This window comes from Lampris incognitus, chromosome 9 (genome assembly GCF_029633865.1).
Source record: "Lampris incognitus isolate fLamInc1 chromosome 9, fLamInc1.hap2, whole genome shotgun sequence".
In the NCBI taxonomy this organism is placed as follows: Eukaryota; Metazoa; Chordata; class Actinopteri; order Lampriformes; family Lampridae; genus Lampris; species Lampris incognitus.
Window position 1 is genome coordinate 1,960,512 of NC_079219.1, and position 25,592 is coordinate 1,986,103.

Below are 25,592 nucleotides of genomic sequence, written 5' to 3' on the forward strand. Positions count from 1 at the left end.
GTGTTGTGTGGTGTGGTGTGGTTAAGACGGGTAAAGATCTGGTGTGGTGTGGTAAAGACGGGTAAAGATTTGGTGTGGTGTGGTTAAGACTGGGGTAAAGATCTGGTGTGGTGTGGTTAAGGCTAGTAAATATTTGGTTTGCTGTGGTGTGGTTAAGACTGGGGTAAAGATCTGGTGTGGTGTGGTGTGGTTAAGACTGGGGTAAAGATCTGGTGTGGTGTGGTGTGGTTAAGACTGGGGTAAAGATCTGGTGTGGTGTGGTGTGGTTAAGACTGGGGTAAAGATCTGGTGTGGTGTGGTGTGGTTAAGACTGGGGTAAAGATCTGGTGTGGTGTGGTGTGGTTAAGACTGGGGTAAAGATCTGGTGTGGTGTGGTGTGGTTAAGACTGGGGTAAAGATCTGGTGTGGTGTGGTAAAGACGGGTAAAGATTTGGTTTGCTGTGGTGTGGTGTGGGTAAGACTGGGGTAAAGATCTGGTGTGGTGTGTTTTAGACTGGGGTAAAGATCTGGTGTGGTGTGGTATGGTATGGTTAAGACTGGGGTAAAGATCTGGTGTGGTGTGGTTAAGACTGGGGTATAGTTCTGGTGTGGTGTGGTGTGGTTAAGACTGGGGTAAAGATCTGGTGTGGTGTGGTTAAGACTGGGGTATAGTTCTGGTGTGGTGTGGTAAAAACAGGTAAAGATCTGGTGTGGTGTGGTTAAGACTGGGGTAAAGATCTGGTGTGGTGTGGTGTGGTTAAGACTGGGGTAAAGATCTGGTGTGGTGTGGTGTGGTTAAGACTGGGGTAAAGATCTGGTGTTGTGTGGTGTGGTTAAGACTGAGGTAAAGAACTGGTGTGGTGTGGTTAAGACTGGGGTAAAGATCTGGTGTGGTGTGGTGTGGTGTTGTTAAGACTGGGGTAAAGATCTGGTGTGGTGTGGTGTGGTTAAGACTGGGGTAAAGATCTGGTGTTGTGTGGTGTGGTGTGGTTAAGACGGGTAAAGATCTGGTGTGGTGTGGTAAAGATTTGGTGTGGTGTGGTTAAGACTGGGGTAAAGATCTGGTGTGGTGTGGTAAAGACGGGTAAAGATTTGGTTTGCTGTGGTGTGGTGTGGGTAAGACTGGGGTAAAGATCTGGTGTGGTGTGTTTTAGACTGGGGTAAAGATCTGGTGTGGTGTGGTGTGGTGTGGTTAAGACTGGGGTAAAGATCTGGTGTGGTGTGGTTAAGACTGGGGTAAAGATCTGGTGTTGTGTGGTGTGGTTAAGACTGGGGTAAAGATCTGGTGTGGTGTGGTTAAGACTGGGGTAAAGATCTGGTGTGGTGTGGTTAAGACTTGGGTAAAGATCTGGTGTGGTGTGGTGTGGTGTGGTTAAGACTGGGGTAAAGATCTGGTGTGGTGTGGTGTGGTCAAGACTGGGGTAAAGATCTGGTGTTGTGTGGTGTGGTGTGGTTAAGACGGGTAAAGATCTGGTGTGGTGTGGTAAAGACGGGTAAAGATTTGGTGTGGTGTGGTTAAGACTGGGGTAAAGATCTGGTGTGGTGTGGTTAAGGCTAGTAAATATTTGGTTTGCTGTGGTGTGGTTAAGACTGGGGTAAAGATCTGGTGTGGTGTGGTGTGGTTAAGACTGGGGTAAAGATCTGGTGTGGTGTGGTAAAGACGGGTAAAGATTTGGTTTGCTGTGGTGTGGTGTGGGTAAGACTGGGGTAAAGATCTGGTGTGGTGTGTTTTAGACTGGGGTAAAGATCTGGTGTGGTGTGGTGTGGTTAAGACTGGGGTAAAGATCTGGTGCGGTGTGGTGTGGTCAAGACTGGGGTAAAGATCTGGTGTTGTGTGGTGTGGTGTGGTTAAGACGGGTAAAGATCTGGTGTGGTGTGGTAAAGACGGGTAAAGATTTGGTGTGGTGTGGTTAAGACTGGGGTAAAGATCTGGTGTGGTGTGGTTAAGGCTAGTAAATATTTGGTTTGCTGTGGTGTGGTGTGGTTAAGACTGGGGTAAAGATCTGGTGTGGTGTGGTTAAGACTGGGGTAAAGATCTGGTGTTGTGTGGTGTGGTTAAGACTGGGGTAAAGATCTGGTGTGGTGTGGTTAAGACTGGGGTAAAGATCTGGTGTGGTGTGGTTAAGACTTGGGTAAAGATCTGGTGTGGTGTGGTGTGGTGTGGTTAAGACTGGGGTAAAGATCTGGTGTGGTGTGGTGTGGTCAAGACTGGGGTAAAGATCTGGTGTTGTGTGGTGTGGTGTGGTTAAGACGGGTAAAGATCTGGTGTGGTGTGGTAAAGACGGGTAAAGATTTGGTGTGGTGTGGTTAAGACTGGGGTATAGTTCTGGTGTGGTGTGGTTAAGGCTAGTAAATATTTGGTTTGCTGTGGTGTGGTTAAGACTGGGGTAAAGATCTGGTGTGGTGTGGTGTGGTTAAGACTGGGGTAAAGATCTGGTGTGGTGTGGTGTGGTTAAGACTGGGGTAAAGATCTGGTGTGGTGTGGTGTGGTTAAGACTGAGGTAAAGATCTGGTGTGGTGTGGTGTGGTTAAGACTGGGGTAAAGATCTGGTGTGGTGTGGTGTGGTTAAGACTGGGGTAAAGATCTGGTGTGGTGTGGTGTGGTTAAGACTGGGGTAAAGATCTGGTGTGGTGTGGTAAAGACGGGTAAAGATTTGGTTTGCTGTGGTGTGGTGTGGGTAAGACTGGGGTAAAGATCTGGTGTGGTGTGGTTAAGACTGGGGTATAGTTCTGGTGTGGTGTGGTGTGGTTAAGACTGGGGTAAAGATCTGGTGTGGTGTGGTTAAGACTGGGGTATAGTTCTGGTGTGGTGTGGTAAAAACAGGTAAAGATCTGGTGTGGTGTGGTTAAGACTGGGGTAAAGATCTGGTGTGGTGTGGTGTGGTTAAGACTGGGGTAAAGATCTGGTGTGGTGTGGTGTGGTTAAGACTGGGGTAAAGATCTGGTGTTGTGTGGTGTGGTTAAGACTGAGGTAAAGAACTGGTGTGGTGTGGTTAAGACTGGGGTAAAGATCTGGTGTGGTGTGGTGTGGTGTTGTTAAGACTGGGGTAAAGATCTGGTGTGGTGTGGTGTGGTTAAGACTGGGGTAAAGATCTGGTGTTGTGTGGTGTGGTGTGGTTAAGACGGGTAAAGATCTGGTGTGGTGTGGTAAAGATTTGGTGTGGTGTGGTTAAGACTGGGGTAAAGATCTGGTGTGGTGTGGTTAAGGCTAGTAAAGATTTGGTTTGCTGTGGTGTGGTGTGGTTAAGACTGGGGTAAAGATCTGGTGTGGTGTGGTGTGGTTAAGACTGGGGTAAAGATCTGGTGTGGTGTGGTGTGGTTAAGACTGGGGTAAAGATCTGGTGTGGTGTGGTAAAGACGGGTAAAAATTTGGTTTGCTGTGGTGTGGTGTGGTTAAGACTGGGGTAAAGATCTGGTGTGGTGTGGTGTGGTCAAGACTGGGGTAAAGATCTGATGTTGTGTGGTGTGGTGTGGTTAAGACGGGTAAAGATCTGGTGTGGTGTGGTAAAGACGGGTAAAGATTTGGTGTGGTGTGGTTAAGACTGGGGTAAAGATCTGGTGTGGTGTGGTTAAGGCTAGTAAATATTTGGTTTGCTGTGGTGTGGTGTGGTTAAGACTGGGGTAAAGATCTGGTGTGGTGTGGTGTGGTTAAGACTGGGGTAAAGATCTGGTGTGGTGTGGTGTGGTTAAGACTGGGGTAAAGATCTGGTGTGGTGTGGTGTGGTTAAGACTGGGGTAAAGATCTGGTGTGGTGTGGTGTGGTTAAGACTGGGGTAAAGATCTGGTGTGGTGTGGTGTGGTTAAGACTGGGGTAAAGATCTGGTGTGGTGTGGTAAAGACGGGTAAAGATTTGGTTTGCTGTGGTGTGGTGTGGGTAAGACTGGGGTAAAGATCTGGTGTGGTGTGTTTTAGACTGGGGTAAAGATCTGGTGTGGTGTGGTATGGTATGGTTAAGACTGGGGTAAAGATCTGGTGTGGTGTGGTTAAGACTGGGGTATAGTTCTGGTGTGGTGTGGTGTGGTTAAGACTGGGGTAAAGATCTGGTGTGGTGTGGTTAAGACTGGGGTATAGTTCTGGTGTGGTGTGGTAAAAACAGGTAAAGATCTGGTGTGGTGTGGTTAAGACTGGGGTAAAGATCTGGTGTGGTGTGGTGTGGTTAAGACTGGGGTAAAGATCTGGTGTGGTGTGGTGTGGTTAAGACTGGGGTAAAGATCTGGTGTTGTGTGGTGTGGTTAAGACTGAGGTAAAGAACTGGTGTGGTGTGGTTAAGACTGGGGTAAAGATCTGGTGTGGTGTGGTGTGGTGTTGTTAAGACTGGGGTAAAGATCTGGTGTGGTGTGGTGTGGTTAAGACTGGGGTAAAGATCTGGTGTTGTGTGGTGTGGTGTGGTTAAGACGGGTAAAGATCTGGTGTGGTGTGGTAAAGATTTGGTGTGGTGTGGTTAAGACTGGGGTAAAGATCTGGTGTGGTGTGGTAAAGACGGGTAAAGATTTGGTTTGCTGTGGTGTGGTGTGGGTAAGACTGGGGTAAAGATCTGGTGTGGTGTGTTTTAGACTGGGGTAAAGATCTGGTGTGGTGTGGTGTGGTGTGGTTAAGACTGGGGTAAAGATCTGGTGTGGTGTGGTTAAGACTGGGGTAAAGATCTGGTGTTGTGTGGTGTGGTTAAGACTGGGGTAAAGATCTGGTGTGGTGTGGTTAAGACTGGGGTAAAGATCTGGTGTGGTGTGGTTAAGACTTGGGTAAAGATCTGGTGTGGTGTGGTGTGGTGTGGTTAAGACTGGGGTAAAGATCTGGTGTGGTGTGGTGTGGTCAAGACTGGGGTAAAGATCTGGTGTTGTGTGGTGTGGTGTGGTTAAGACGGGTAAAGATCTGGTGTGGTGTGGTAAAGACGGGTAAAGATTTGGTGTGGTGTGGTTAAGACTGGGGTAAAGATCTGGTGTGGTGTGGTTAAGGCTAGTAAATATTTGGTTTGCTGTGGTGTGGTTAAGACTGGGGTAAAGATCTGGTGTGGTGTGGTGTTGTTAAGACTGGGGTAAAGATCTGGTGTGGTGTGGTGTGGTTAAGACTGGGGTAAAGATCTGGTGTGGTGTGGTGTGGTTAAGACTGGGGTAAAGATCTGGTGTGGTGTGGTGTGGTTAAGACTGGGGTAAAGATCTGGTGTGGTGTGGTGTGGTTAAGACTGGGGTAAAGATCTGGTGTGGTGTGGTGTGGTTAAGACTGGGGTAAAGATCTGGTGTGGTGTGGTAAAGACGGGTAAAGATTTGGTTTGCTGTGGTGTGGTGTGGGTAAGACTGGGGTAAAGATCTGGTGTGGTGTGTTTTAGACTGGGGTAAAGATCTGGTGTGGTGTGGTATGGTATGGTTAAGACTGGGGTAAAGATCTGGTGTGGTGTGGTTAAGACTGGGGTATAGTTCTGGTGTGGTGTGGTGTGGTTAAGACTGGGGTAAAGATCTGGTGTGGTGTGGTTAAGACTGGGGTATAGTTCTGGTGTGGTGTGGTAAAAACAGGTAAAGATCTGGTGTGGTGTGGTTAAGACTGGGGTAAAGATCTGGTGTGGTGTGGTGTGGTTAAGACTGGGGTAAAGATCTGGTGTGGTGTGGTGTGGTTAAGACTGGGGTAAAGATCTGGTGTTGTGTGGTGTGGTTAAGACTGAGGTAAAGAACTGGTGTGGTGTGGTTAAGACTGGGGTAAAGATCTGGTGTGGTGTGGTGTGGTGTTGTTAAGACTGGGGTAAAGATCTGGTGTGGTGTGGTGTGGTTAAGACTGGGGTAAAGATCTGGTGTTGTGTGGTGTGGTGTGGTTAAGACGGGTAAAGATCTGGTGTGGTGTGGTAAAGATTTGGTGTGGTGTGGTTAAGACTGGGGTAAAGATCTGGTGTGGTGTGGTTAAGGCTAGTAAAGATTTGGTTTGCTGTGGTGTGGTGTGGTTAAGACTGGGGTAAAGATCTGGTGTGGTGTGGTGTGGTTAAGACTGGGGTAAAGATCTGGTGTGGTGTGGTAAAGACGGGTAAAAATTTGGTTTGCTGTGGTGTGGTGTGGTTAAGACTGGGGTAAAGATCTGGTGTGGTGTGTTTTAGACTGGGGTAAAGATCTGGTGTGGTGTGGTATGGTATGGTTAAGACTGGGGTAAAGATCTGGTGTGGTGTGGTTAAGACTGGGGTATAGTTTTGGTGTGGTGTGGTAAAAACAGGTAAAGATTTGGTTTGCTGTGGTGTGGTTAAGACTGGGTTAAAGATCTGTAGTGGTGTGGTTAAGACTGGGGTATAGTTCTGGTGTGGTGTGGTTAAGACTGGGTTAGAGATCTGGTGTGGTGTGGTATGGTGTGGTTAAGACTGGGGTAAAGATCTGGTGTGGTGTGGTGTGGTTAAGAATGGGGTAAAGATCTGGTGTGGTGTGGTATTCTGTGGCTAAAACTGGGGTAAAGATCTGGTGTGGTGTGGTTAAGAAGACTGGGGTAAAGATTTGGTGTGGTGTGGTTAAGACTGGGGTAAAGATCTGGTGTGGTGTGGTTAAGACTGGGGTAAAGATCTGGTGTGGTGAGGTTAAGACTGGGGTAAAGATCTGGTGTGGTGTGGTTAAGACTGGGGTAAAGATCTGGTGTGGTGTGGTTAAGAAGACTGGGGTAAAGATCTGGTGTGGTGTGGTAAAGACGGGTAAAGATTTGGTTTGCTGTGGTGTGGTGTGGTTAAGACGGGTAAAGATCTGGTGTGGTGTGGTTAAGACTGGGGTAAAGATCTGGTGTGGTGTGGTATGGTTAAGACTGAGGTAAAGATCTGGTGTGGTGTGGTTAAGACTGGGGTAAAGATCTGGTGTTGTGTGGTGTGGTTAAGACTGGGGTAAAGATCTGGTGTGGTGTGGTTAAGACTGGGGTAAAGATCTGGTGTGGTGTGGTTAAGACTGGGGTAAAGATCTGGTGTGGTGTGGTGTGGTTAAGACTGGGGTAAAGATCTGGTGTGGTGTGGTGTGATTAAGACTGGGGTAAAGATCTGGTGTGGTGTGTTTTAGACTGGGGTAAAGATCTGGTGTGGTGTGGTATGGTATGGTTAAGACTGGGGTAAAGATCTGGTGTGGTGTGGTTAAGACTGGGGTATAGTTCTGGTGTGGTGTGGTAAAAACAGGTAAAGATTTGGTTTGCTGTGGTGTGGTTAAGACTGGGGTAAAGATCTGGTGTGGTGTGGTGTGGTGTGGTTAAGACTGGGGTATAGTTCTGGTGTTGTGTGGTGTGGTGTGGTTAAGACGGGTAAAGATCTGGTGTGGTGTGGTAAAGACGGGTAAAGATTTGGTGTGGTGTGGTTAAGACTGGGGTAAAGATCTGGTGTGGTGTGGTTAAGGCTAGTAAAGATTTGGTTTGCTGTGGTGTGGTGTGGTTAAGACTGGGGTAAAGATCTGGTGTGGTGTGGTGTGGTTAAGACTGGGGTAAAGATCTGGTGTGGTGTGGTAAAGACGGGTAAAGATTTGGTTTGCTGTGGTGTGGTGTGGTTAAGACTGGGGTAAAGATCTGGTGTGGTGTGTTTTAGACTGGGGTAAAGATCTGGTGTGGTGTGGTATGGTATGGTTAAGACTGGGGTAAAGATCTGGTGTGGTGTGGTTAAGACTGGGGTATAGTTCTGGTGTGGTGTGGTAAAAACAGGTAAAGATTTGGTTTGCTGTGGTGTGGTTAAGACTGGGGTAAAGATCTGTTGTGGTGTGGTTAAGACTGGGGTATAGTTCTGGTGTGGTGTGGTTAAGACTGGGTTAGAGATCTGGTGTGATGTGGTATGGTGTGGTTAACACTGGGGTAAAGATCTGGTGTGGTGTGGTGTGGTTAAGAATGGGGTAAAGATCTGGTGTGGTGTGGTATTCTGTGGCTAAAACTGGGGTAAATATCTGGTGTGGTGTGGTTAAGAAGACTGGGGTAAAGATCTGGTGTGGTGTGGTTAAGACTGGGGTAAAGATCTGGTGTGGTGTGGTTAAGACTGGGGTAAAGATCTGGTGTGGTGAGGTTAAGACTGGGGTAAAGATCTGGTGTGGTGTGGTTAAGACTGGGGTAAAGATCTGGTGTGGTGTGGTTAAGAAGACTGGGGTAAAGATCTGGTGTGGTGTGGTTAAGACGGGTAAAGATTTGGTTTGCTGTGGTGTGGTGTGGTTAAGACGGGTAAAGATCTGGTGTGGTGTGGTTAAGACTGGGGTAAAGATCTGGTGTGGTGTGGTGTGGTTAAGACTGAGGTAAAGATCTGGTGTGGTGTGGTTAAGACTGGGGTAAAGATCTGGTGTTGTGTGGTGTGGTGTGGTTAAGACTGGGGTAAAGATCTGGTGTGGTGTGGTATGGTGTGGTCAAGACTGGGGTAAAGATCTGGGGTGGTGTGGTGTGGTGTGGTTAAGACTGGGGTAAAGATCTGGTGTGGTGTGGTCAAGACTGGGGTAAAGATCTGGGGTGGTGTGGTGTGGTTAAGACTGGGCTAAAGATCTGGTGTGGTGTGGTGTGGCTAAGACTGGGGTAAAGATCTGATGTGGTGTGGTGTGGTTAAGACTGGGGTAAAGATCTGGTGTGGTGTGGTTAAGACTGGGGTAAAGATCTGGTGTGGTGTGGTTAAGACTGGGGTAAAGATCTGGTGTGGTGTGGTTAAGACTGGGGTAAAGATCTGGTGTGGTGTGGTCAAGACTGGGGTAAAGATCATTAATCATAATCATCTGCGTTCACTGTGTCTCTTTCAGGAAGTGTATCTCAATTTCCTTCATTAACAGTCACCTGCAACAGGGAGCGTCCGGGTGGCATAGCAGTCTATTCTGTTGCTTACCAACACGGGGATCGACTGTTCGAACCCCCTGTGTTACCTCCGGCTTGGTTGGGTGTTCCTACAGACACAATTGGCCGTGTCTGTCGGTGGGAAGCCGGATGTGGGTATGTGTCCTGGTCGCTGCACTAGTGCCTCCTCTGGTCGGTCGGGGAGCCTGTTCAGGGGGGAGGGGGAACTGGGGGGAATAGTGTGATCCTCCCACGCGCTCCATCCCCCTGGTGAAACTCCTCACTGCCAGGTGAAAAGAAGCGGCTGGTGACTCCACATGTTTGAGAGGAGACATGTGGTAGTCAGCAGCCCTCCCCCGGATCAGCAGAGGGGGTGGAGCAGAGACCGGGACGGCTCGGAAGAGTGGGGTGATTGGCCGGATACAATTGGGGAGAAAAGGGGGGAGGTTAAAAAAACAATCACCTGCAGTCGGTCGACACCACCAGGTGATCCGTGGTGTTTGGTGCCGTGTGGGCCACTAGTCTGTGGTACAGCATCTCTGAACCAACACAGGTTGTGGTGACCAGATGAACATCTGTTACTTTAACTGTATCAACCCACTATTAACTGTATTACACAGTATTAACTGTATTACACAGTATTAACTGTATCAACCCAATATTAACTGTATTACACAGTATTAACTGTATCAACCCACTATTAACTGTATTACACAGTATTAACTGTATCAACCAACTATTAACTGTATTAACTGAACAGTATTAACTGTACTACACAGTATTAACTGAACAGTATTAACTGTATTACACAGTATTAACTGTATCAACCCAAAATTAACTATATTACACAGTATTAACTGTATCAAACCACTATTAACTATTAATTGAACAGTATTAACTGTATCAACCCAATATTTACTGTATTACACAGTATTAACTGTATCAACTTAATATTAACTGTATTACACAGTATTAAGTGTATCAACCCAGTATTACCTGTATTACACAGTATTAACTGTATAAACCCAGTATTAACTGTATTACACAGTGTTAACTGTATCAACCCAATATTAACTGTATTACACAGTATTAACTGAACAGTATTAACTGAATTGCACAGTATTAACTGAACAGTATTAACTGTATTACACAGTATTAACTGTATCGCACAGTATTAACTGTATTACACAGTATTAAATGAACAGTATTAACTGTATTACACAGTATTAACTATATTGCACAGCATTAACTGTATTACACAGTATTAACTGAACAGTATTAACTGTATTACACAGTATTAACTGTATCAACCTAATATTAACTGTATTACACAGTGTTAACTATATCAACCCTCTATTAACTGTATTACACAGTATTAACTGTATCAACCCAATATTAACTGTATTACACAGTATTAACTGAACAGTATTAACTGAATTGCACAGTATTAACTGAACAGTATTAACTGTATTACACAGTATTAACTGTATCGCACAGTATTAACTGTATTACACAGTATTAAATGAACAGTATTAACTGTATTACACAGTATTAACTATATTGCACAGTATTAACTGTATTACACAGTATTAACTGTATTACCTGTATTAGACATTATTATCCGTATTACACAGTATTAGCTGTATTGCACAGTATTAACTGTATTACACAGTATTAACTGAACAGTATTAACTGTATTACACAGTATTAAATGAACAGTATTAATTGTATTACACAGTATTAACTGAACAGTATTAATTGTATTACACAGTATTAACTGTATTGCACAGTACAAACTGAACAGTATTAACTGTATTGCACAGTATTAACTGAACAGTGTTAACTGTATTGCACAGTATTAACTGAACAGTATTAACTGTATTACACAGTATTAAATGAACAGTATTAATTGTATTACACAGTATTAACTGAACAGTATTAACTGTATTACACAGTATTAACTGTATTGCACAGTATTAACTGTATTACACAGTATTAACTGTATTACACAGAATTAACTGAACGGTATTAACTGTATTACACAGTATTAAATGAACAGTATTAACTGTATTGCACAGTATTAACTGAACAGTATTAATTGTATTGCACAGTATTAACTGAACAGTGTTAACTGTATTGCACAGTATTAACTGAACAGTATTAACTGTATTACACAGTATTAAATGAACAGTATTAATTTTATTACACAGTATTAACTGAACAGTATTAACTGTATTACACAGTATTAACTGAACAGTGTTAACTGTATTACACAGTATTAACTGAACAGTGTTAACTGTATTACACAGTATTAACTGAACAGTGTTAACTGTATTACACAGTATTAAATGAACAGTATTAATTGTATTACACAGTATTAACTGAACAGTATTAATTGTATTACACAGTATTAACTGTATTGCACAGTATAAACTGAACAGTATTAACTGTATTGCACAGTATTAACTGAACAGTGTTAACTGTATTGCACAGTATTAACTGAACAGTATTAACTGTATTACACAGTATTAAATGAACAGTATTAATTGTATTACACAGTATTAACTGAACAGTATTAACTGTATTACACAGTATTAACTGTATTGCACAGTATTAACTGTATTACACAGTATTAACTGTATTACACAGAATTAACTGAACGGTATTAACTGTATTACACAGTATTAAATGAACAGTATTAACTGTATTGCACAGTATTAACTGAACAGTATTAATTGTATTGCACAGTATTAACTGAACAGTGTTAACTGTATTGCACAGTATTAACTGAACAGTATTAACTGTATTACACAGTATTAAATGAACAGTATTAATTTTATTACACAGTATTAACTGAACAGTGTTAACTGTATTACACAGTATTAACTGAACAGTGTTAACTGTATTACACAGTATTAACTGAACAGTGTTAACTGTATTACACAGAATTAACTGAACAGTATTAACTGTATTACACAGTATTAACTGAACAGTGTTAACTGTATTACACAGAATTAACTGAACAGTATTAACTGTATTACACAGTATTAACTGAACAGTGTTAACTGTATTACACAGTATTAAATGAACAGTATTAACTGTATTGCACAGTATTAACTGAACAGTATTAACTGAACAGTATTAATTGTATTACACAGTATTAACTGTATTGCACAGTATTAACTGAACAGTATTAACTGTATTGCACAGTATTAACTGAACAGTATTAATTGTATTACACAGTATTAACTGTATTGCACAGTATTAACTGAACAGTGTTAACTGTATTGCACAGTATTAACTGAACAGTGTTAACTGTATTACACAGTATTAACTGTATTGCACAGTATTAACTGAACACTGTTAACTGTATTGCACAGTATTAAATGAACAGTATTAACTGAATTGCACAGTATTAACTGAACAGTATTAACTGTATTACACAGTATTAACTGTATTACACAGTATTAAATGAACAGTATTAACTGTATTACACAGTATTAACTATATTGCACAGTATTAACTGTATTACACAGTATTAACTGTATTACCTGTATTAGACATTATTATCCGTATTACACAGTATTAGCTGTATTGCACAGTATTAACTGTATTACACAGTATTAACTGAACAGTATTAACTGTATTACACAGTATTAAATGAACAGTATTAATTGTATTACACAGTATTAACTGAACAGTATTAATTGTATTACACAGTATTAACTGTATTGCACAGTATAAACTGAACAGTATTAACTGTATTGCACAGTATTAACTGAACAGTGTTAACTGTATTGCACAGTATTAACTGAACAGTATTAACTGTATTACACAGTATTAAATGAACAGTATTAATTGTATTACACAGTATTAACTGAACAGTATTAACTGTATTACACAGTATTAACTGTATTGCACAGTATTAACTGTATTACACAGTATTAACTGTATTACACAGAATTAACTGAACGGTATTAACTGTATTACACAGTATTAAATGAACAGTATTAACTGTATTGCACAGTATTAACTGAACAGTATTAATTGTATTGCACAGTATTAACTGAACAGTGTTAACTGTATTGCACAGTATTAACTGAACAGTATTAACTGTATTACACAGTATTAAATGAACAGTATTAATTTTATTACACAGTATTAACTGAACAGTATTAACTGTATTACACAGTATTAACTGAACAGTGTTAACTGTATTACACAGTATTAACTGAACAGTGTTAACTGTATTACACAGTATTAACTGAACAGTGTTAACTGTATTACACAGAATTAACTGAACAGTATTAACTGTATTACACAGTATTAACTGAACAGTGTTAACTGTATTACACAGTATTAAATGAACAGTATTAACTGTATTGCACAGTATTAACTGAACAGTATTAACTGAACAGTATTAATTGTATTACACAGTATTAACTGTATTGCACAGTATTAACTGAACAGTATTAACTGTATTGCACAGTATTAACTGAACAGTATTAATTGTATTACACAGTATTAACTGTATTGCACAGTATTAACTGAACAGTGTTAACTGTATTGCACAGTATTAACTGAACAGTGTTAACTGTATTACACAGTATTAACTGTATTGCACAGTATTAACTGAACAGTGTTAACTGTATTGCACAGTATTAAATGAACAGTATTAACTGAATTGCACAGTATTAACTGAACAGTATTAACTGTATTACACAGTATTAACTGTATTACACAGTATTAAATGAACAGTATTAACTGTATTACACAGTATTAACTATATTGCACAGTATTAACTGTATTACACAGTATTAACTGTATTACCTGTATTAGACATTATTATCCGTATTACACAGTATTAGCTGTATTGCACAGTATTAACTGTATTACACAGTATTAACTGAACAGTATTAACTGTATTACACAGTATTAAATGAACAGTATTAATTGTATTACACAGTATTAACTGAACAGTATTAATTGTATTACACAGTATTAACTGTATTGCACAGTATAAACTGAACAGTATTAACTGTATTGCACAGTATTAACTGAACAGTGTTAACTGTATTGCACAGTATTAACTGAACAGTATTAACTGTATTACACAGTATTAAATGAACAGTATTAATTGTATTACACAGTATTAACTGAACAGTATTAACTGTATTACACAGTATTAACTGTATTGCACAGTATTAACTGTATTACACAGTATTAACTGTATTACACAGAATTAACTGAACGGTATTAACTGTATTACACAGTATTAAATGAACAGTATTAACTGTATTGCACAGTATTAACTGAACAGTATTAATTGTATTGCACAGTATTAACTGAACAGTGTTAACTGTATTGCACAGTATTAACTGAACAGTATTAACTGTATTACACAGTATTAAATGAACAGTATTAATTTTATTACACAGTATTAACTGAACAGTATTAACTGTATTACACAGTATTAACTGAACAGTGTTAACTGTATTACACAGTATTAACTGAACAGTGTTAACTGTATTACACAGTATTAACTGAACAGTGTTAACTGTATTACACAGAATTAACTGAACAGTATTAACTGTATTACACAGTATTAACTGAACAGTGTTAACTGTATTACACAGAATTAACTGAACAGTATTAACTGTATTACACAGTATTAACTGAACAGTGTTAACTGTATTACACAGTATTAAATGAACAGTATTAACTGTATTGCACAGTATTAACTGAACAGTATTAACTGAACAGTATTAATTGTATTACACAGTATTAACTGTATTGCACAGTATTAACTGAACAGTATTAACTGTATTGCACAGTATTAACTGAACAGTATTAATTGTATTACACAGTATTAACTGTATTGCACAGTATTAACTGAACAGTGTTAACTGTATTACACAGTATTAAATGAACAGTATTAACTGTATTGCACAGTATTAACTGAACAGTATTAACTGAACAGTATTAATTGTATTACACAGTATTAACTGTATTGCACAGTATTAACTGAACAGTATTAACTGTATTGCACAGTATTAACTGAACAGTATTAATTGTATTACACAGTATTAACTGTATTGCACAGTATTAACTGAACAGTGTTAACTGTATTGCACAGTATTAACTGAACAGTGTTAACTGTATTACACAGTATTAACTGTATTGCACAGTATTAACTGAACACTGTTAACTGTATTGCACAGTATTAAATGAACAGTATTAACTGAATTGCACAGTATTAACTGAACAGTATTAACTGTATTACACAGTATTAACTGTATTACACAGTATTAAATGAACAGTATTAACTGTATTACACAGTATTAACTATATTGCACAGTATTAACTGTATTACACAGTATTAACTGTATTACCTGTATTAGACATTATTATCCGTATTACACAGTATTAGCTGTATTGCACAGTATTAACTGTATTACACAGTATTAACTGAACAGTATTAACTGTATTACACAGTATTAAATGAACAGTATTAATTGTATTACACAGTATTAACTGAACAGTATTAATTGTATTACACAGTATTAACTGTATTGCACAGTATAAACTGAACAGTATTAACTGTATTGCACAGTATTAACTGAACAGTGTTAACTGTATTGCACAGTATTAACTGAACAGTATTAACTGTATTACACAGTATTAAATGAACAGTATTAATTGTATTACACAGTATTAACTGAACAGTATTAACTGTATTACACAGTATTAACTGTATTGCACAGTATTAACTGTATTACACAGTATTAACTGTATTACACAGAATTAACTGAACGGTATTAACTGTATTACACAGTATTAAATGAACAGTATTAACTGTATTGCACAGTATTAACTGAACAGTATTAATTGTATTGCACAGTATTAACTGAACAGTGTTAACTGTATTGCACAGTATTAACTGAACAGTATTAACTGTATTACACAGTATTAAATGAACAGTATTAATTTTATTACACAGTATTAACTGAACAGTATTAACTGTATTACACAGTATTAACTGAACAGTGTTAACTGTATTACACAGTATTAACTGAACAGTGTTAACTGTATTACACAGTATTAACTGAACAGTGTTAACTGTATTACACAGAATTAACTGAACAGTATTAACTGTATTACACAGTATTAACTGAACAGTGTTAACTGTATTACACAGTATTAAATGAACAGTATTAACTGTATTGCACAGTATTAACTGAACAGTATTAACTGAACAGTATTAATTGTATTACACAGTATTAACTGTATTGCACAGTATTAACTGAACAGTATTAACTGTATTGCACAGTATTAACTGAACAGTATTAATTGTATTACACAGTATTAACTGTATTGCACAGTATTAACTGAACAGTGTTAACTGTATTGCACAGTATTAACTGAACAGTGTTAACTGTATTACACAGTATTAACTGTATTGCACAGTATTAACTGAACAGTGTTAACTGTATTGCACAGTATTAAATGAACAGTATTAACTGAATTGCACAGTATTAACTGAACAGTATTAACTGTATTACACAGTATTAACTGTATTACACAGTATTAAATGAACAGTATTAACTGTATTACACAGTATTAACTATATTGCACAGTATTAACTGTATTACACAGTATTAACTGTATTACCTGTATTAGACATTATTATCCGTATTACACAGTATTAGCTGTATTGCACAGTATTAACTGTATTACACAGTATTAACTGAACAGTATTAACTGTATTACACAGTATTAAATGAACAGTATTAATTGTATTACACAGTATTAACTGAACAGTATTAATTGTATTACACAGTATTAACTGTATTGCACAGTATAAACTGAACAGTATTAACTGTATTGCACAGTATTAACTGAACAGTGTTAACTGTATTGCACAGTATTAACTGAACAGTATTAACTGTATTACACAGTATTAAATGAACAGTATTAATTGTATTACACAGTATTAACTGAACAGTATTAACTGTATTACACAGTATTAACTGTATTGCACAGTATTAACTGTATTACACAGTATTAACTGTATTACACAGAATTAACTGAACGGTATTAACTGTATTACACAGTATTAAATGAACAGTATTAACTGTATTGCACAGTATTAACTGAACAGTATTAATTGTATTGCACAGTATTAACTGAACAGTGTTAACTGTATTGCACAGTATTAACTGAACAGTATTAACTGTATTACACAGTATTAAATGAACAGTATTAATTTTATTACACAGTATTAACTGAACAGTATTAACTGTATTACACAGTATTAACTGAACAGTGTTAACTGTATTACACAGTATTAACTGAACAGTGTTAACTGTATTACACAGTATTAACTGAACAGTGTTAACTGTATTACACAGAATTAACTGAACAGTATTAACTGTATTACACAGTATTAACTGAACAGTGTTAACTGTATTACACAGAATTAACTGAACAGTATTAACTGTATTACACAGTATTAACTGAACAGTGTTAACTGTATTACACAGTATTAAATGAACAGTATTAACTGTATTGCACAGTATTAACTGAACAGTATTAACTGAACAGTATTAATTGTATTACACAGTATTAACTGTATTGCACAGTATTAACTGAACAGTATTAACTGTATTGCACAGTATTAACTGAACAGTATTAATTGTATTACACAGTATTAACTGTATTGCACAGTATTAACTGAACAGTGTTAACTGTATTGCACAGTATTAACTGAACAGTGTTAACTGTATTACACAGTATTAACTGTATTGCACAGTATTAACTGAACAGTGTTAACTGTATTGCACAGTATTAAATGAACAGTATTAACTGTATTGCACAGTATTAACTGAACAGCATTAATTGTATTACACAGTATTAACTGTATTGCACAGTATAAACTGAACAGTATTAACTGTATTGCACAGTACTAACTGAACAGTTATAACTGTATTGCACAGTATTAACTGAACAGTATTAATTGTATTACACAGTATTAACTGTATTGCACAGTATTAACTGAACAGTGTTAACTGTATTACACAGTATTAACTGTATTGCACAGTATTAACTGAACAGTGTTAACTAATGTGTTCTAAATGACTTCCTGGTGCTTGTTCTTACGAGGTGTTTCCAAAGGAAGACTAGATAAAACATTGACAGAAGCATTATTCATATTTTAAAGCCATCCACTAATGCTCAGTGTGTCATAAGTGCTTCCCTGTAGTCCTTCACTCATCTCCACTTACAGCTGCTCATTGTAAAGTGGTAGCAACTTGGAGACAGCAGCGAGTGTGGGGAGATCGCCCCATTTCTTTGAGTCATGTTCCAGTCTATTATTCTTTTACAGTTTCTTCACTATTTCATTAAAGTTTATTCTTTAATTAATCTCATCATTCTGTTTTCTTCTTTAATTATTACTTTCTTTTTTATTTGCAATTTGAGTTCATGCAACGCATACTGCCTTCTTTTACAGATGCACCAACTGCAATTTTCTTGGCTGATTCTGATGTCCGATTTTTGAAAGTCTGACCTGCCAAGTCGATTCTGGCCGGTTCTGTTTTTTCTTCTAAGAACTACTGACACACAAACACTTTTGGGGCTTCTCTTTAATGGAATTTCGATTGTATAGTCGACTATTAAATAACTTTTGCATTTTCTCCAAAACTGCACCAGATTACAGGACCTCCTCTCACGCTCACTCAGACAAATGCCAAAATAAAGAAGTGCTGCAGCTTACTGGACAGTCAGTGGCGTGAACCGCAGCGTTAACCATCATGTCTTTCAAGAAATGAGCACGCACGATGTGAACCTTGGTGCGGTGCACGCATGTAAATTTGACCGGCACAGAATCGGATATGTCCGAGACTGACCGTCACCAATCACAGCCGATCAAGCCGAAAATCGGCTGATTCCAGTCACCGGCTGATGGATCGGTGCAGCTCATTTCATAATTTGAAATGTGCTACATGAAGCAAGTTTGGCTGACTGACTGACTGATGGACTGATTTGGCTTTGGGGTTATTTTAGTGTTACATGTTTGGCAGGTACCTCTGGAGAGTTGAGGACCACGGCGGGTCCAGGGGGTTCCTGTGGGTCGGGTTCATCTCCGTGTAGTGTCTCGAGTTGTACTGGTTCTTTCCTCGGGGCGTTCAGCTCTCTGTGATGGCTCTCCTCCAACAACCGCCGGCGCTCCTCCTGGAAACATGCCAGTCATAAAACTTTACCGGCCATCACTTGAAATGTGTAACCATTAACTCTGAGGTTTGACCAATCTCACAAACACACGTGACCACATCAATACCAGCCTGTTACTACTACTACTACTCCTTCTGGCTGCTCCCGTTAGGGGTCGCCTGTCCTCTGCATCTTCCTCTGTCACACCATCTACCTGCATGTCCTCCCTCACCACATCCATAAACCTCCTCTTTGGCCCTCCTCTTGTCCTCTTCCCTGGCAGCTCCATATTCAGCATCCTTCTCCCAGTATACCCAGCATCTCTCCTCCACACATGTCCAAACCATCTCCATCTTGCCTCTCTTGCTTTGTCTCCAAACAGTCCAACCTGAGCTGTCCCTCTAATATACTCGTTCCTAATCCTGTCCTTCTTCATCACTCCCAGTAAAAATCGTATCATCTTCATCTCTGCCACCTCCAGCTCCACCTCCTGTCTTTTCATCAGTGCTACTGTCTCCACAGCATACAACATAGCTGGTCTCACTACCATCTGGTAAACCTTCCCTTTAACTCTTGCTGGTACCCTTCTGTCACAAATCACTCCTGACACTCTTCTCCACCAACTCCACCCTGCCTGCACTCTCTTCTTCGCCTCTCTCCTGCACTCCCCGTTACTATGTTTTTTTTCTTTTTTTAATTTATAAATCTATTTCTGATTTTTCCCTTTTTTCTCCCAATTTAGTGGCCAATTGATCCCTATTGTAATTCAAACACCCACCCTCGTACTGCATGCGCTCGCCAACTGCATCTCTCCGGCCGGCAGTCTCGAAGGAGACGCCTCCCCACTTTCGTGACCAGGCGACTCCAGGCCGAACCACTGTTTTTCCCGACACACATAGAGACGCATTCATGTGACGAACACAAGCCGACTCCGCCTCCCTCCCGAAGACAGCGTTGCCAATTGCTGCCGCTTCGTCGAGTTCGACCATAGTCGGATCTGACAAGACCGAGGCGCGAACCCCGGTCCCCAGTGGACAACTGCATCGACACAAAGCCGATGCTTAGACCGCTACACCACCGCGGACTACTCCCCGTTACTTTGGACAGCTGACCCCCAGTATTTAAACTCATCAACCTTCATCACCTCCACTCCTTGCATCCTGACCATTCCACTGTCCTCCCTCTCATTCACGCATAGGTATTCTGTCTTGCTCCTGCTGACTTTCATTCCTCTTCTCTCCAGTGCATACCTCCACCTCTCCAGGCTCTCCTCCACCTGCTCCCTACTCTCACTACAGATCACAATGTCCTCCGCAAACATCATCGTCCATGGAGACTCCTGCCTGATCTCGTCCGTCAACCTGTCCATCACCACTGCAAACAAGAAAGGGCTCAGAGCCAATCCTTGATGTAATCCCACCTCCACCTTGAACCCATCTGTCATTCCAACCACACACCTCACCACTGTCACACTGCCCTCATACATATCCTGCACCACTCCTACATACTTCTCTGCAACTCCCGACCTCCTCATACAATACCACACCTCCTCTCTCGGCACCCTGTCGTATGCTTTCTCTAAATCTACAAAGACACAATGTAACTCTTTCTGGCCTTCTCTATACTTCTCCATCAACATTCTCAAAGCAAACATCACAATCTGTGGTGCTCTTTCATGGCATGAAATCATACTGCGGCTCGCTGATCATCACCTCTCCTCTTAACCTAGCTTCTATTACTCTTTCCCATATCTTCATGCTGTGGCTGATCAACTTTATACCTCTGTAGTGTTTTAAGATGGATACAATATACATAAAACAAAATAATTTCATTTTACTGGAGCGTTGAAAAGACAATCTTGATTTAATTTTCCAAACACCCAGTCCTGTGTTACTGAGTTGGTAAAACGGCTGGTGTGATGGCAGCACATGCCTTGGAGAATGGTACTAATACTGCAAAACGTTAGGGGTTTGACTCCTATTTAGGCCATCCATACTGTAATGCAGTGGTTTTCAAACTATGGGTCGTGACCCACAAATATGTCCCAGCAGGGGTTCAGACAGTTCACCGTATGTCCACAGTAAACAGGTTTTGTGTGGAGGAAATGAAAAAAAAGACACACATACATCTTCTACTTTTGAGATCGAATATCTGTTTTCGGAAGAGAAAAGATTTATGCGAACATAGTTTGAGTTAATATTTATTTGCATTCCAAAAATCACTGAATTAATGCTGTGATCATTAGCATGCTGTACCTGAAGACTGAAAGGGGATACTACATGGATGAACAACAGAGAGAGGCTTGTTCATTACCTTTCTTCTGGACAGATAACAAGAATGTATTGCTTAAAAGCAGAGGGGTTTTAACACAGCCCTCTGCTCACTGTTTCCCTGGACCGGCCACGTGTGAACTATGTGGGCGTCAGTCAGTGGCTGGACAGAGCCTTGTCTAACGCAGTGAGTCGGCGGTGATTCGAGATGTCGGTTAGTGTTTCCTGCTTCAGGTGACTCACCCTCTCCCGGAGCAGCCGCTCTCTCTCTGCCTTGGCTTCTCTCAGTCTCTTTTCGATCTCTGCCAGATCCAGCAGACCTGGACTGGGGCTATGAGGGTAGGAATGGTTTCATATCGTCACATTGCATTTTCCAAAAAAAAAAAAGGACCTATACAAAAAAAGAGCTTCCACAAAATGTAACACGTTATTTGTTAAACAACTTCAAAACAAAAAGAACAAACACTCCTCATCTTGCTTCTTCTGGATGGAGTTCATCACATGAGCTGTGAAAAACAAAACAAAACAAAATAAAAGAAAATAAAACAACTGACCTGGCAGCACGGGAGCTGCTGGCACTGTTGCACGGGGTGGGGAGCCCCACGCCGTTGCTGTGACTGGGTCTGTGCCCATTGCTGAGTTTCTGGGGGGAGGAGGACAAGGAGTAGGAGAGGGGAAGGTGGAGGTGGTGGTGAGGGGGGGGAGTGAAGGCCTCTGTGCTCTGGCTGTCTTGGTCTGTCCTCACCAAGCCTGGAAATAGGAGAGGAAGGAGAGAGAGAGAAAGAGAGAGGAGGACACGGCGGGACATGGTGTTACATAAGCAATGAGGAGCCGTAGAGACAGATGAGAAGGTGTGGGAGTTGAGCTTGTGGGGGGGGGGGTTGGGGGGGTGATCAGTTCCAGTTGTTAACATGTTTGCTGTGCTATAGATGGAAGCAATGTTCCATCTGTATTTAATCCTTTACTCATACTCACCTTCATCTTGCACTGCTCCATGAACACTGCGCTGGCCGCTGTGAGCGTGCTTACTGTGCACGAACTGCGTGAATACCATTGTAAACCATTCTCCTGCACTGCGCACCAGGGGCTCTGATGAATAGCCCCCACAGCTATGTGTGTGCAAGTACGTGTTCCTACATATGAGTGGATGTAGAAACGTGTGTGTACATGTGTGTGTGTGTGTGTGTAGACTGTATGTACATATGCATGTATGTAAGCAAAGTACATTGTGAGTTCTGATAACCAAAGAGAAATTCCTCATATGTGGAAGAGCTTGGCCCATAAAGCCTGATTCTAATTCTGGATGTGACGAGAGCGGAAGTATATCCTGACAACAGACTGGAGACCAGCACCAGTGTTGGTTGTAGCATGCAGGAGCACCTGCTTATACTGAGAAGTATATCCTGACAACAGACTGGAGACCAGCACCAGGTTTTGGTTGTAGCACGCAGGAGCACCTGCTTATACTGAGAAGTATATCCTGACAACAGACTGGAGACCAGCACCAGTGTTGGTTGTAGCATGCAGGAGCACCTGCTTATAGTGAGAAGTATATCCTGACAACAGACTGGAGACCAGCACCAGTGTTGGTTGTAGCACGCAGGAGCACCTGCTTATACTGAGATGTATATCCTGACAACAGACTGGAGACCAGCACCAGGTTTTGGTTGTAGCATGCAGGAACACCTGCTTATAGTGAGAAGTATATCCTGACAACAGACTGGAGACCAGCACCAGTGTTGGTTGTAGCATGCAGGAGCACCTGCTTATACTGAGAAGTATATCCTGACACCAGACTGGAGACCAGCACCAGGTTTTGGTTGTAGCACGCAGGAGCACCTGCTTATACTGAGATGTATATCCTGACAACAGACTGGAGACCAGCACCAGTGTTGGTTGTAGCACGCAGGAACACCTGCTTATACGTAGAAGTATATCCTGACAACAGACTGGAGACCAGCACCAGTGTTGGTTGTAGCACGCAGGAGCACCTGCTTATATTGAGAAGTATATCCTGACAACAGACTGGAGACCAGCACCAGTGTTGGTTGTAGCACGCAGGAGCACCTGCTTATAGTGAGAAGTATATCCTGACAACAGACTGGAGACCAGCACCAGTGTTGGTTGTAGCATGCAGGGGCACCTGCTTATACCGAGAAGTATATCCTGACAACAGACTGGAGACCAGCACCAGTGTTGGTTGTAGCATGCAGGAGCACCTGCTTATAGTGAGAAGTATATCCTGACAACAGACTGGAGACCAGCACCAGTGTTGGTTGTAGCATGCAGGAGCACCTGCTTATACTGAGAAGTATATCCTGACAACAGACTGGAGACCAGCACCAGTGTTGGTTGTAGCATGCAGGAGCACCTGCTAATAGTGAGAAGTATATCCTGACAACAGACTGGAGACCAGCACCACTGTTGGTTGTAGCATGCAGGGGCACCTGCTAATAGTGAGAAGTATATCCTGACAACAGACTGGAGACCAGCACCAGTGTTGGTTGTAGCATGCAGGAACACCTGCTAATAGTGAGAAGTATATCCTGACAACAGACTGGAGACCAGCACCAGTGTTGGTTGTAGCATGCAGGAACACCTGCTAATAGTGAGAAGTATATCCTGACAACAGACTGGAGACCAGCACCAGTGTTGGTTGTAGCATGCAGGAGCACCTGCTTATACTGAGAAGTATATCCTGACAACAGACTGGAGACCAGCACCAGTGTTGGTTGTAGCATGCAGGAACACCTGCTAATAGTGAGAAGTATATCCTGACAACAGACTGGAGACCAGCACCAGTGTTGGTTGTAGCATGCAGGAGCACCTGCTTATAGTGAGAAGGCAGACATGGAAAACAAGAGGGAATCACAAACTGATGCATATAGATAGAAATGCATTCACACCAACACACAACTGGTATGACATGTTATCGGGGGGGGGGGGGGGGTTAAACCGCCCCTGATAAAAGCTGTCAGGTCAGAGTGTACATGTTGTGTGTGAAAACCAGATGTTACACAAAAGGGTTTTGGCTGGTGACACAACAGACTCCTGCATAACAAGTCAACTTCGCAGCACAGTAGTATGGAAGAATTACTTGCCCGTCCAGTTTAGACAGGAAAATCCTGCTTTCTACCTCTGCACTGAGCCCTGTATGACGCTATCGACACGCCTTGGACGCTACCGACACACCTTGGATTGAACCAACAGGGAGGGAACTGAACAAACACATAATTGAGGGCAGGAGCACATAGAAAGCCCTGTTGTTCCACATCACACAGTTCTGGGTTTAAGCAATCAGGTCAACAGAAGGGAGTCATGATAATTCAGGGCTAATGTTACACCCAAAGCTGCGACCAATCAGATTATGTCATCCTAATCTGAAAACACACCATTTCATCCAGGACAGATATAGTTAGATATGGTTAGCTTTAGCCATGAAGTGATAAATGATTTGAGCATTAAGCTGGAGATGGTTGGTTTCAGATGTGGGTTTGGTGTGGTTAAGATTACGATCAGCATCTGGGAGGGGTGCTAGACTGGCATGTTTTAAAACAAGGTCACATAACCTGACGGGTGGTTGCTCACCCTGTGCTGAAAGCGGCCTGTCGTTGAGTTTGTTGTTGCGTTGTGTGCTCCGTCTTCGGGGTAAACTGTCAGATTCTTTGCATGTTTCCTGCAGAGTAAAACAGTTTAGTAACAACAGCAATGTTTGTTTCCTGCAGAGTAAAACAGTTTAGTAACAACAGCAGGGTTTGTTTCCTGCACAGTAAAACAGTTTAGTAACAACAGCAGGGGTTGTTTCCTGCACAGTAAAACAGTTTAGTAACAACAGCAGGGTTTGTTTCCTGCACAGTAAAACAGTTTAGTAACAACAGCAGGGTTTGTTTCCTGCACAGTAAAACAGTTTAGTAACAAGAGCAGGGGTTGTTTCCTGCACAGTAAAACAGTTTAGTAACAACAGCAGGGTTTGTTTCCTGCACAGTAAAACAGTTTAGTAACAAGAGCTGGGTTTGTTTCCTGCACAGTAAAACAGTTTAGTAACAACAGCAGGGTTTGTTTCCTGCACAGTAAAACAGTTTAGTAACAACAGCAGGGGTTGTTTCCTGCACAGTAAAACAGTTTAGTAACAACAGCAGGGTTTGTTTCCTGCACAGTAAAACAGTTTAGTAACAACAGCAGGGGTTGTTTCCTGCACAGTAAAACAGTTTAGTAACAACAGCTGGGTTTGTTTCCTGCACAGTAAAACAGTTTAGTAACAACAGCTGGGTTTGTTTCCTGCACAGTAAAACAGTTTAGTAACAACAGCAGGGTTTGTTTCCTGCACAGTAAAACAGTTTAGTAACAACAGCAGGGTTTGTTTCCTGCACAGTAAAACAGTTTAGTAACAACAGCAGGGTTTGTTTC

General features: G+C 41.0%; 1 protein-coding gene across 2 annotated transcripts in view; it reads right to left on the reverse strand.

Annotated features, from left to right (window-relative positions):
• The window catches only part of LOC130118040 (pleckstrin homology-like domain family B member 3), an 81,920-nt gene that overhangs the window by 7,632 nt on the left and 48,696 nt on the right, over positions 1 to 25,592 (reverse strand). For both annotated transcript variants that reach the window (XM_056286340.1, XM_056286341.1), the window contains 4 exons: positions 24,774 to 24,861; positions 21,740 to 21,935; positions 21,429 to 21,516; positions 18,790 to 18,936 (listed from right to left, as the gene is read on the reverse strand). In XM_056286340.1, coding sequence (XP_056142315.1) covers positions 18,790 to 18,936; positions 21,429 to 21,516; positions 21,740 to 21,935; positions 24,774 to 24,861 — 519 coding nt within the window. The remainder of the gene's footprint in view (positions 1 to 18,789; positions 18,937 to 21,428; positions 21,517 to 21,739; positions 21,936 to 24,773; positions 24,862 to 25,592) is intronic.